Below are 14220 nucleotides of genomic sequence, written 5' to 3'. Positions count from 1 at the left end.
AGTTGACAATTGATTTAAATGATTGCGAAAGGTTGAATACACAATTTTAAACATGAAAACTCAAAGCAGGACTATTACAGGCCATAGACAGGCCGTTTATCGTCCGATAAACGAAAAATCGGTCGTTGCTGTCATGGATGCTGCCACCAATGCTCACGAAAAACGACCAATTTTCATGGATTTTCCAGCATGAGCGATAAAAAGAAACGAGAAGAAGATCCACGAAAACCGGCCCACGGCATTGCCCCACTAACAGCGTGAATATCGGCCGATTTTTTCGTGCGGAGAAGAAGATCCACGAAAACCGGCCCACGGCATTGCCCCACTAACAGCGTGAATATCGGCCGATTTTTTCGTGCGGACGAAAATTCGGCCGATAAACGACCAGTCTATGGCCTGCATAAGATATACTGTAAGCAGGCAGTGTATTGCAGAAGAGATATGCAATGTCTCTTTCATGATAAAACACACCTATTTGCCTGCTTACAGCAATCTCCAGACAGTAAACTGAGCTGTGCACGCATGTCAAACTATAAAGTCTCCTTGATGGAGTGCTTATGTTTAATTTTTTGTTGAAAAAAAAAAAAAAATTAAAAGAAAATTGTAAGACAATATACACAAAAGAAAGCCTAGTTTGTTATCTTAGGCAACACTGCAATCAATGGGCACATAAAAAAAATATTAAAAAATTGGTCTGGTCTATAGGTGGTATACAGGTGTGCGAGCTGAAGCGGTTATAGGATAAAGTTCACCTTTTAGTAAAAAATAATAAAATGCACATTTTTTTGCAGGTGAAAAAAGTGCATTTATTATTTTTGTCTGCAGGAGCTTGTAAAGCATTGCACCAGCGATCATCAGACTGCTGGTGCCATGCATGTCTCCTGCAGATCTGTCAAAACATCTGCTTGCTTGCATGGGATGTACGAGCAAGCAGATATACTGACAGGAAGAATCAATGAACTACCACAGCGCTCCACAGAGCAGTGGTAGTTCATTGAGGACAACAAGCTGACAGCCACTAAGGTTGTCGGGACTTGTAGGCTCTCATTCACAGAAGACTGTGAATGCGTGATGCAGCTGGGCAGGCGGAGCCCCGTACGGTCACATTTTTAAAAAAATTTTGACAGCTAGCCGGTTGGGGGGGGGGGGGGGGTTATGTAAGATTCTCCGCTGTCAAAGTGGTGATCAGGGAGGAGCGGGTGCCAGTCTAATCATAACAGATTACACCCCGAATATGAGTGTAACATGTTATGAAAGGTGAACTTATCCTTTAAAAGGTCAAACTCACAATAGCAGACAATGTGAACAATGCATTTTTTTCAGATATATTTATTATTCAAGCGAAGACAGTAAAAAACACAAAACTAATAATGGTCTCTCATGCCTCACTATTGCATAACAGTAATAAAAACATGTCTGGGCCTATATTGGGTACAATAAACCAAAATTGAATGAGATGTCAGCAAAATAGACAAGCAACATTAGAATCCCAACATCCCAGAGCTAAACTCATTTCATTAAATTGGAACCCAGGTGTGCAACCAATGACTCCAATTAGCTTTTGTTGAAGTAGTCTATGTGTTCACTTATTTTTTTCCTCCAACACTGTGAATGTTTTACTAGGTGTATTTAATAAAGACACTAGAAATTAGAACTGCAGGTGTGTTTCCAGCATAAGCATTCTGTGTTTGTCTATTGTTGTAACTTGAGGATCAGGTCACATTTTATGGCAAATTACTGCAGGAAACCAGTTAATTTCAAGGGGTTCACAAACATTTTTTTGCCACTGTATATAGTTAAAGAATCCACAATAAGTACAGAGTAATACACAGATATTATTTAGTTATGGCTGGGTTTCTCAAAAGGTTTTTGAGGGGAGTAATTAGAGTTGGGTTTGTTAGGGACCCAAATTGTGTTTGGACAGTGTGTCAGAGTTGGCAATAGTAAAACAAAAAATTGGGTGGAAGACTGAAATCTTCTTGTAGTTGTTAGAGTGGCATAAAGGTTACAAAAATATTTGACACCTTGTGAAGACCATAACCGCGTGTCAGGAATAGAAAGTAATTCAGGGAAAGAATGGTTAGACCAAAATACAAGGCTTGACTTCCACCAATTGACTCAAAACCCTGAATAATCACCAAACTCCTCTATCTCATCCAGCAGGTGACACAAAGATGCATTAGGATCTGCTAGTTAAATTAAGGGTGTCATCTGCATACTGCAAAATACGTTCTTCCAAGGTACCTATGGTAAGGCCCATTACATTAGGCAAGATAAGAATATGGATGGCTAGGGGATCAATGGCCAAAGCAAATAACAGCAGCAAGAGAGGGCATCCTTACAGTGTACCACAGTCAGTTGGGAATGGAGTGGAGAGATGGGCATTCACTTGAACCTTTGCCTCTGGCTTAGTATAGAGGAGTCTGATTCAAGTAATTATGCGGGGGCTGAAGAAATAGACATGGCAAGCACTGAGGCAATGCCAATGGCTCGGAAACTCAAAAGCTCTTCACAGATAACTTAACAGAATAGAGTCTGGAAAGCACCCTACATTGTGGTCAAAGGTCACCATCAGGCAATGTCCAGTAAAGTGGGGGCCAAATATGGTACTCTGAAAGCCAGGCTGAGGAGGACCATGCTGCAAAATCGAAGATACAAAGCTCCAGCAGCAATGTAGAAAAAAAAAAGTATCATTTGATATCAATGATTGGGGGAAAAACAAAAGGGTGCTACAAAGAAATAGTCACAACATAACGGAGCTGTAGAAAAGATGTTTATCTGGAATACAACAGAAGTGCTCTAAAATAGCAACTGACTAGAATTTCAACTCTTCCATTGTTGGCTGCTCTTTATGTGACCCAGTTCTCTATATAGATTAGTACCCATTTTCTACAGCTCCTTCCTTTTCTACCTGTGATTCCATTATAATATATGCCTTCTTGGGAAATACTATAGGGATGGAGATGCTTTGTGAATAATGTAGCAACCAACCTACCAAAAGGGCCCCCCTCCCCCACTGCCTTCTCAGGCAGTCCCATGCCATCGGGGCAACCTGAGAGTGCAGCCGATGTTTCTGCCAGCTGACCATAGAGCTAATTGGAGACCAGAATGGTGCCAATCATCTTTATAGCCTAAAAAAATCGGAAGCTACGAGCATTTCATCACTTCAGTTTCACAGGATATAAACAGCGCCGTTCGTAAATTGGGAAAGCATCTGATCACACCGATCTTGGTGAGATTAGATAATGTAAGGGCAGAGGAGATATCTACAGTCTGAAAGACCCCAGATTTCTCAAAAAAGAAAATAAGACAATGCCCATTGAAGTTATAGGGAATATTTGCATTCCCTGTGATAGCATTAAAAGTGATAAAAAAATTAAGGGGACAGTGTAAAAATAATAATAATAAAAAAAAAAATCTAAATAACAAAAAAAAATAAAAATCTAAATAACAAAAAAAAAAAAAAAAAGTATCCTCGCCCCCCGTGCACGCGTGCATCTGTGTTTGTGAACGTTGTGAACGTTGACCCTGTGGCAGTATTGAAACAGCGGTTGCACCATGCATGTGAGGTATCGCCACAAATGTCAAATCAAGGGCAGTAATTCTAACACTAGACCTCCTCTGTAAATCTAAAATGGTAGCTTGTAAAGGCTTTTAAAAAACGTTGCCTATGGATATTAAAAACGTATGCAGTTTGTCGCCATTGCACAGGGCATGCGCAATATTTTGTGTTTTTGTGCGTTAAAAGTAAAACAAGTATATATTTTTTCTTTAAAATTGCAATTGAAAAATTGCTGCGCGAGTACTATGTGACATAAAAAATTGCAGCACCCACCATTTTATTCACTAGGGTGTTTGCTTTAAAAAAATATATAATGTTTGGGGTTTAAATTAATTTCCTAGTAAAAAAATACAGATTTTTTTTCATGTGAACAGTGTCAGAAAAGGCTTGGTCTTCAGGTGGTTAGAGGATTCAGTGACGTGTGGCATAAACTTCTAATGCTGGGCATAAAACGCCCCACCCCCCAAAACAACCCCTTTTTGGAAAGTAGACACCCCAAACTATTTGTGGAGAGGCATGTTGAATCAATCGAAGAATTTATTATTTTTACCACAAGCTTTTGGAAAATGACAAACAAATTTTTTTTTACACAAAATTGTCACTTAAATGATTTACTGCTCACACATGCCATAGGTATATGTGGAAATACTCCCAAAAATACATTCTGCTACTTCTCCAGAGTATGGGGGTACCACATGTGAGAGACATTTTGGCAGTCTAGCCAAGTACAGGACCCCAAAATCCAATAAGCACTTTCAGGCTTTTAAAGGGCTTTATTTCCTCATTACACTTCCTGACTACCTATCACAGTTTCTGAGGTTCTGAAATGCCAGGATAGCACCTAACCCCCCCAAATGCCCACTTGTTGGAAAGTAGACACCCCAAGGAATTTGATCAGAAGCATGGTGAGTATTTTGTAGATCTCGTTTGTTGCCACAAGTTTTTGAAAATTGAAGAAAAAAAAAACAAAATATATTTTTTCTTTTCTTTTTTTATATTTCAAAACCTTGTGAGAAAAAAATGAGATCTGCAAAATACTCATCATGCCTCTTTTTAAATTCCTTGGGGTGTCTACTTTCCAAAAAGGGGTCATTTGGGGAGGGTAGGGGGGAGGGTTGGTGCTATCCTGGCATTTCAGGGCCTCTGAAACTGTGATAGGTATTGAGGAAGTGAAAAGAGAAAGTTACGCACCTTCAGGCTTTCAAAGTTGTCATTGGATTTCAGGCTCCTGTATGTGGCTAGGCTCCCAATAAGTCTCACATATGTGGTACCCCCATACTTGGTAGAAGTAGCAGAATGTATTTTGGGGTGTAATTTCACATATACCCATGGCTTGCATGAGAAATATATAATTTAAATGACAACTTTGAGTAAAAAATAAACAAAATAAAAAAAAAAAAGTTTGTCATTTTCCAGAAAAAAATAAAATCTTCCATGGACTCAATATGCCTTTCAGCAGATAGCTTAGGGTGTCTACTTTCCCAAAAGGAAATGTGATAAGCAGTCAGAAAGTAAAAGCTGTGTAAAGTCCATTATCTATACCATAGTTTGTAGATGCTATAAGTTTCACACAAAAAAATAAATATACACTTATTGGGATTTTTTTTTAACAAAAAACATGTAGCAGAATACATTTTGGTCTAAATTGACAAAATTTTAGGTTTTTTTTGGATATTTTTTATGACAGAAATGAGAAAATATCGTTTTTAAAAAAAAATTTTTTTTTTTCTTAAAACTTATTTATAGCGGCAAAAATAAAAAGCGCACAGGTGATCAAATACCACCAAAAGAAAGCTCTATTTGTGTGAAAAAAGGACATAAATGTAATTTATGTACCGTATTGCATGACCGCGTAATTGTCAGTTAAACTAGCGCAGCGCTGTATAGCAAAAAAAAATGGCATAAATTGCAGTATCTATACCATAGTTTGTAGATGCTATAACTTCCACACAAAGCAATCAATATACACTTATTTGGATTTTGTAGCAGAATACATTTTGGCCTAAATTTATAACTAACGGAGTTTACTATATATTTTTTATAGCCAAAAGTAAAAAATAAAGTTTTTCTTCAAAATTTTTGTTCTTTTTTTGTTTATAGCACGAAAAATAAAAAACGCACAGGTGATCAAATATCACCAAAAGAAAGCTCTATTTGTGTGAAAAAAAGGACATAAATTTTGTTTGGGTACAGCAGTGCATGACCGCGCAATTATCAGTTGAATTAGTGCAGCGCTGAGTAGCAAAAAGAGGCCTAGTCATTAAGGGGGGTAAATCCTCTAGAGGGCAAGTGGCTAACAACTCCTCTAAACGAACAAAATATATAACTACTATTAGACACATTTCAGATTAAAAAAAAATATCACACATAGGACACTTAAATGTTTTGTTTTACATCACAGACTAAACAATGAATTTGTACAGGCTTCCAGTTTTGGAAGGTAAAATGCAGTCTTTCTAGAAGAGTCATTCTAAACAGCATTAGAAACTTCTGGAGACTGCCTTACCTCTTTTTTTTCCATTTATAAATCACAGAGGAGGACAACAACAAAGTTTAACCTTTCAGACATGATAAATTACCTGATGCTGTCCCAAGCCAAGGGCAGGACTCTGCAGTTGCTGGATTGTAGCTTCATCAAAGTAACCATTCTTCTCCCAAAGCTGGAGCAACTGTAGATAAAAAGATCACATGACTAATAAAATGCTGCATTAAGCCCCATATAGACAATATAAATAAAATTAGTTGTGTGCAGTCTTAGTCTAGTACAGTGGTCTCCAAACTGCAGCTCTCTGCTTTATCCTGCCCTTGAGTCATTGTTTCTGTCACTGATGACAACAACGGGGCATAATTCCTTCCATTGACACCGACGATGGGGCATAATTCCTTCCATTGAGAGCAAATATGGGACAATATTTCACTGTGACATTGTTTACTCCCACTGGCCATAGTCTGGCCCTCCCACAGGTCTGAAGGATAGCCCTTTCTACGTAAAGTTTGGAGACCCCTGATCTAATAGTTTAAGTCTATCTTGAGGATGCTTCCCCCTGCATGAACATTTTGGTTTAATCTGTAAGTAAAAAAAAAATCTATATAAATATAAATTAAAATTATTAAATTAATTAAAACTGAATATTGCTGTTGAGTTGAGGCCATATTGATAAGAATTTATCTTTTATTCTCCCTTGCAAAATAAAACAAGAAATCCATTTGGTTCCAAATGTTCTATTAACCAGTTTTTACAACATAGATGTAGGAGATACCCATAAGGTTATCACTGCAAAGTCCATAATTAGCAAACACTTTCATATAGTCATTAGGAGAAATAGATGGATTTTAGTATCCAAAAATTGTTAGGCAAGAATAAATGCAAAGCGTTATATTCATCTGGGGCAGTGAACTCTTAAAACATTTAGAGTAAAATGTAATGAAGGGGAGGGGTACAATCAATGGATTTTGTAGCAATCTGAATTGCCCACATTTAAATTGTTATACTAGGGCAGCCTTTTCCTCATATTGCTTGAATTTTGTTCATTTACTGTATTCCTTGTCCTGTCAAAGGAGAGATATCTGCCTGAGCCTAGTATGGATGACAGCCACTCAAACTCCTATAGCAATGGTGCAATTAGGGTCACAGAAAACTAAAAGATTAATTAGCTGTCAATTTTTTCCTCCATCAGCAGCCCATACAGGGTCATTTATCAGCTCTACGGGCAGAGGATATATAAGCCTTCAAAAGGAGAATACACTTGGTTGACATTATTGCCCTGAAAAGTTAAGAGGAGCAAACCTATCACATAGGAGGTAAAACTGCACTTTTATAATAAATATAGAAAAAAAAAACCCTTCTTATTTTGACAACCCCCCTGCTCCTGGTTTGGTTTGACTCCAGATTTCAAGTCTAGTTACTATTGGGTGGTCATATGGATGTGGTCTTAAACCAGATAGTGGGTTAAGACTAACCTGTCAATTAACTCAATCTGCCCAACCAGCCAATCAGAGGCTTTGTCTGAACACCATTCATGGATAGCGACAACATTCATGTGTTTAGAACCAGTATCCTAAGTTGGACCAAGCCCTGCATTTTGTCATAACTTATCACAGGGGAAACCTGAAAACAAGTATTACTGTGACTGGGTATAAAATACTTACACGTGCAATCTTCTGTTGCTTGTCTTCTTCCACTGCTAAGAAACTGGTACAATAAATAGGAACCACTACTTTCTGAAGAGCTGCCAGAAGTTCACGAGCTTGCTTTCTCTGACTGTGAGCAAAATAAATACAATTATAGAGGTAATGTGTTTTTTTCAGTGTAAAGCAAAAGGTTTGCATAAGTTCGCCCCTGCCCTCCCCAGCTACAGCAGCATATACTTACATTTCCTTCATTTCTATACCAATTCATTCAACATTAGGAGCTAAAGGAAATACCTGCACTTCCAGATATGGGGGGACATGTGGCTAACCTCTAGTGATGGTCTTGTGCCAATTGGGGTTGTCACACCAGACTATATAGCCCTATTTAACCTATCATCCTGGTGACCCCTAGCTTACCCCTGCTCCCAGCAGTGGAAGAGAGCAGAAGGGAAACGAAAGGAAGCCAAATATATTGGGCTGTGGAGGTTTACATTAATGTGATCCTATTGCATTTTCCTGCATGGCCAAATAATAGATTCACATTTTCTCCTGTTCCTGAAATGTTGGCATTGTTTCTGAATGTTAACTTTCAGTTCTAGTATGGTGCTACAGCAAAGACAGAGCTCTGCACTATACATTTCTGGTCCTATACCAATTTTAATGTTCATTTATTTCATTAGTAATATAAGAAAGATGCCCTCAGCCAAATTGGAGTGCTCTGAAGTATATTTTATATTGGGTAACAACTACTATATTCAAGACTGTATTGCTGTTCTTGCATGCATTTTGTTCACATCCTCATACGATTTTACAATGTATTGTTTGGACATACAAGCATACTGCACTTTACATAGGAATGAAGAGTGGAGGGGTAGGAGCGATTTTTTTTTTTTTTTTTTTTACTGGCATGGTACAACAGTATTTTAGCTTTCTAATTTTTCAGCCTGGACTCTGGCCATCACATTTGTAACCCTTAACATGACACTGCTTCATATTTTCCCCCTAGAATGTCAAAAGATTAACCACTTGCCCTCCAGAGGATTTACCCCCCTTCCTGACCAGGCCATTTTTTGCGATACGGCGCTGCGTTACTTTAACTGACAATTGCGCAGTCATGCAACGCTGCACCCAAATGAAATGTACGCACTTTTTCCCCCCCACGGTATTTGATTGCCTCTGTGGTTTTTATTTTTTGCGCTATAAACAAAAAAAAGACTGACAATTTTGAAAAAAAACAAAAAACAAAACAATATTTTTGTCTTTTTGCTAAAAAACATCCAGGAAATTTTTTTTCTAAAAATCAAATTTTATGATAATGTTAGGCAAAAATGTATTCTGCTACATGTCTTTGCTTAAAAAAAAACCCCAATATGTGTAAATTAATTGGTTTACGTGAAAGTTATAGCGTTTACAAATGGCGATATTTATACTGGAATTTTTTTTTTTTTTTTTTAATACTAGTAATGGTGGCGATCAGCGATTTATAGTGGGACTGTGGCGGGCATTCTGACACTGGAGGGGAACTATCTACCACTGACATGCCAATGACACTAATACAGTGATCAGTGCTAATAAGAAGCACCAACACTGTACTAATGACACTGGGCAGGAAGGGGATAACATCTGGGGCGGTCAAAGGGTTTTACTGTATGTGTTATACTATGTAAACATGCTACTGTGTATTTCTCCACTTTGCAGAGAAGTACACTGCAGCATGTTACTGCTGACAGGAGAGAGACCTGTGTTGTTTACCTGTGTTGTTGTTGCAGGCAAGCAGCAGGGCTGTCTGTAAACAAGGGCAGAATGGCTGCAGCTGTGAATGCTGAGTGTACACTCATCCAGCGAGCATACTCCCTCCCCCCTTCCCCCCCACACTGACGGGAGAACAGAGGAAAGAGGTATCATTTTGCTCTACCTCTACCCGCCCCTCTCCTCTGTGTCTGCCCTGCACGCCCTCCGCCACGGTCCGATGTGATGTAAGGGCGCCCTCCGCCACGGTCCGATGTGATGTAAGGGCGCCCTCCGCCACGGTCCGATGTGATGTAAGGGCGCCCTCCGCCACGGTCAGATGTGATGTAAGGGCGCCCTCCGCCACGGTCAGATGTGATGTAAGGGCGCCCTCCGCCACGGTCAGATGTGATGTAAGGGCGCACTCCGCCACGGTCAGATGTGATGTAAGGGCGCACTCCGCCACGGTCAGATGTGATGTAAGGGCGCACTCCGCCACGGTCAGATGTGATGTAAGGGCGCACTCCGCCACGGTCAGATGTGATGTAAGGGCGCACTCCGCCACGGTCAGATGTGATGTAAGGGCGCACTCCGCCACGGTCAGATGTGATGTAAGGGCGCACTCCGCCACGGTCAGATGTGATGTAAGGGTACAGACCTAACTAAGATGTTAATTGTCCCAACAGTTTTTAATGAAATTCTTCTTTACAGTTGGCTTAGTAAGGCAGTCCATACATTAGTTATATTTTTCATTCAACCAGCAGGTTGAACAAAAAAAAATGATCCGACCCTGATGGACACCGGAGCTTGATTTCTCTCCTCATGCATCCGTGTGCGAGGGTAATTTACTCTTTCAGCAGATGTGCCACTGCTAAGCTTCAAGAGAGACCGACAATTTCCTTTCCTGATGAGCACCAAATCGGTGCTTGTCACACTGCAAGGTCTCTCCTCTCCCTGCTAGTCCGTGGGTGCGGTGCTGGAGACAGGCAGGGAGGTGAGTAGGATATAAACAGTGCAATATTAAAAATATTAAAAGTTTAAGTCACTATAAAAGCCTTTTTAATTTTTAAAAGCCCCAGACATTCCTAAAACAGCTCTGCCTAATAAAAAACACATCGACCCTTTGTATTTTTCATCCTGGCAAAGAAATTTCAAGGTTTTAAATGCCCTATATGTTCTGGACCCTTGACTGCTACATATGTTGGAAGTATTCATGATAGTGATTCTCAAACCTGACAAGAACCCAGACCTGTACTCCTCCTACTTTACAATCTAACGTCTAAATGTAGATGCTAAGACACTGCTTAAAAATTGTTTGAATGTGTTTTTTTACAACTATGGAACATGGAATCTAATCATGTTTTAGTTCAATCTGGAGTTTATTAGTTTTGGATACACATAGAAAAGTACAAATGCACGGAGCACAGAACAAATGGTGGTGAAAAGGTAAAGACAAAAGATCAGGGCAACATTGCGCTTTGGCAGAATTACAATCACATACAGTTTTGTATCAACATGAATAGACAAGTTTGAGAAAGGGTGCAAAGTACCCATAATGTGAGCAATTTTATGAGCATAGATGAATACATGCATAGTGGGCGCTATTGCCCAGTTGGAACACATAAAAGTCAGGGATAATGGGAACACATCTCAGATTGTAATAAAGACATGTTAAATGCATTGGATTATATCTTGTTACGAGAGAAGAATGAAAAGGTAAAAGGGGTAGAGAGGCATAGCGGGCGAAAAACCAGAGAAAAGGGAAAAATAGAAGGTACGCTCCACCATGGCTACACAGATGAAGGATCGGTAGCGCTGTCATCCCATGAATGGAACTCAGAAGAGTATCGAAACATAGACCAGGAAGTCCAGGTATATGAGAGCAGGTCCTCCTTTCCTGTGCCAACAGGCGTTCCAGGTCATGTATAGATTCCAGTTCGTTGACCAAACTGCCAGAGGGAGCGAACAGTAGATGGATCAAAATAAAAACACTTTTGCCAATCTGAGGGAGGGATGGTGTGTTGAAAATTCTCCTCACAGGCGTGGGTGTATGGAGGAAAATCAGGAGATTGTGAGCATAGAAGAAGTGAATATAATTGGGAAACTACATGAATGGGAGGTTTGGATTGTACTAAGATGGATTAAAATTTTGTTGCCAAAGTGAGAAAGTCAGGAACAGAAGGAAAGGAACAGACAAAAGACACTACTTGCTGCCTCCGTAACCACGTTAACGAAGCCAGAGGGGGCGCACAAGGGGCTGCCGACATCAGAGATGGCTCCACTCAAAAGACTTGGGTGAGTCTCCTGTCTGTTCCATTCTCCAAATCCGGAGACAGAGAGAGCCGGGGGGGAAAGCCAGGGTCCCAAAGAATGGGGTCATGGGTCCCGTGTATTTAGAAAGGCCATATATGGACATCCCATGGTCCCATATATGAAGAGTATGTCTAGATCGCTAAGGACCGAAAGATTTTGACAACAAGAACGCAAGGTCCACGGTAAAGCTGGTGTGAGGACGTTCTCTCTGGAGCTCTGCATGGACTGAGACTGACAGAATACTTTTTAAGCTGGTTTCTCGGTCCCCTCGCGCCCTTGGATCGAGGATTGGCTGCCCCGGGTTGGGGTTTTTATTTTCCCCCGCCAGCAAGTTTTTGGGGCGGATTGGGGGTATCCTCTTCTCCTCTCCGATGGTGGTAGGGAGACATGTGTGGTTTCCCGGTTTTGCTCCTCAGTAGATATTGAAGGGAAAATCTCTTATCTGTGTATGTTATTTTGTTATTTTTTTGTCCCTTGTTCGTGCAACTCCCTCTTTTCCATCTCTTGTGTGCCTTTCCTGACTTATCTCCTCTACTCTGGCCTCACCCGCCTGTTGTTCTGACTCCCCATAGGGCTAATGCTTGTGGGAGGTGTTTTGCTCTCCTCCCAGGGACTTCAGTTTTGTCCATTATTGTAGATACTTCCAATTCTACTTCCCTTCTTTACCCTTTTTTTCCCCGTTTCCCCTTCTCACCCTTTTTTTTCTCCTCTTCTCCCTTCCCTTTTACATCTCTCCTTTTTCTGACTCTATACCTGACTTTTTCCCCCTCCTTCTTCCTCCTTTCATTTTCCTCTTTTCCTAACAGTTTTTCTTTTTGTTTTCCCTTTCTTTACTTCCCTGGGTCCGCTTCCCTCCCCCTCCTTTTTTTTTTTTTTTACTGTGCAAGTTTTTCTCCCACCCAGGGGCCCCATCTCTGGCCTCTCTCCTTGTTTTGCGGTTTCTCCTGGCTCTCCTTCCGTCATGGGTTCCCCGAAGATAACCACTCTTAATACCCGGGGCCTCAACACCCCGGAAAAGCGCTCGCGGCTGCTGGCTGACCTCAAAAAGAGTAAAACTCAAATTTCCTTTTTACAGGAAACACACTTCAAATGTGATCATATTCTAAAATTAGCTAATCAAGACTTTCCGTGGGTGTATCACAGTTCCTCCCCCATTTCCAAATCCAAAGGTGTCAGTATTTTGATCAGCAGTGCAGTGCCGTGGTCATGTATCTCAATGCGGTCGGACCCGCTTGGCCGGTATCTGTTGCTTAAGGGAATGATTCAGGGAGTGCAGTATACCTTCGCCAAAAAGTTTATTTCCCCAATGTGGACCAGTTTCAATTCTTGCATGCTCTGCTGCCTACCCTCCTGGGCTTTGTCGATGGAACCTTGATTTTTGGTGGAGATCTTAATTTTGCAATGAATCCCTTGTTGGATGTCTCTCGGGACTCCTCTCACCTTTCTTATGCCCGTCTCCGATATTTGAAGGGTGATCTACAGCTCCTACACTTGGTCGACCCGTGGAATCTGCTGAATCCCCAGGGTCGTGACTACTCCTTTTTCTCGCCTGTTCGCCATACCTATTCCCGTCTCGAATATCTTCTCTCACATTCGGCTCTCCCTGCGGTGCTCACCTCGCAAATTGATATTTCCTTTTCGGACCATGCTCCGGTTCATCTTACCCTCTGGCTTGATTCATTGACCCGAGACCCCCCTCCTAAAGATTGAATGAGACCCTCCTTCAGTCCCCAGATACCTGCAATGCCTTGCAAACAGCTCTTGTGGAGTACTTTGCGACTAATGCTGATTCGGTGGCCAACCCCCTTGTGGTCTGGAGGCTCACAAGCCAGTGGTTCGGGACCTTCTGATTCAGGTAGGTGCACATCTCAAGAGGGAGCGCTCTCATCAAATTGACAGCCTTCTGCAAGACATAGGCAGGTTGGAGCACTCTCACAAAGTGTCCTTGGCGAAGGCCACCTATCTTGAACTCTCCAGAGTTTGAGAGGACTTGCAATCCCTTCTCTATCTCAAGACCAAACAAAGATTGGCCTGGACCCGTCGCTCTATGTATGAATTTTCAAATAAACCAGACACTTTGTTGGCGAGGGCTCTCGGGGTCCCCGAACCCACATAGTCAATTTTTGATCTAAAGAATTTTGAATAAGTCTGCTGATATGGCTGCTGAATTCCATAGATTTTACAGTGATCTCTACTATTTAGGCCATTCTTCATGGAGTGTCTCCCCCCTCAAAGGGGGCGCCTCCCCTTCTCTCCTATATTTTGGCCTCGGGTATGCCGTCTCTTCCCCCAGTAGAGTTGGAGGCCCCTATCACCCTGCAGGAACTTGGAGTGGCCCTGGCTCAGTCAAAGCCCAAGAAGGCTCCTGGGCCTGATGGATTTACCCCGACATATTACAGGACCTTTTTTGATGTACTCTCTCCCCACTTAGTCCCGGCTCTCAATTCCATTGTCCAGGGGCACCCTTTGCCTCGAGATACCCTCAA

The 14220-nt window shown here is 41.2% G+C and overlaps 1 protein-coding gene across 3 annotated transcripts in view; it reads right to left on the bottom strand.

Annotated features, from left to right (window-relative positions):
• The window catches only part of CHERP (calcium homeostasis endoplasmic reticulum protein), a 73259-nt gene that overhangs the window by 42422 nt on the left and 16617 nt on the right, over positions 1-14220 (bottom strand). For all 3 annotated transcript variants that reach the window (XM_089670778.1, XM_089670781.1, XM_089670780.1), the window contains exons 6-7: positions 7712-7823; positions 6142-6231 (exon numbers count right to left, since the gene is read on the bottom strand). In XM_089670778.1, the coding sequence (XP_089526904.1) occupies positions 6142-6231; positions 7712-7823 (202 nt within the window). The remainder of the gene's footprint in view (positions 1-6141; positions 6232-7711; positions 7824-14220) is intronic.

The sequence above is a fragment of the Staurois parvus genome, unplaced genomic scaffold (assembly GCF_062004578.1).
Source record: "Staurois parvus isolate SC_StPar_1 unplaced genomic scaffold, SC_StPar_1.0 ptg000096l, whole genome shotgun sequence".
NCBI classification, from domain to species: Eukaryota; Metazoa; Chordata; class Amphibia; order Anura; family Ranidae; genus Staurois; species Staurois parvus.
This window is presented reverse-complemented; position numbering and strand designations above follow the sequence as displayed.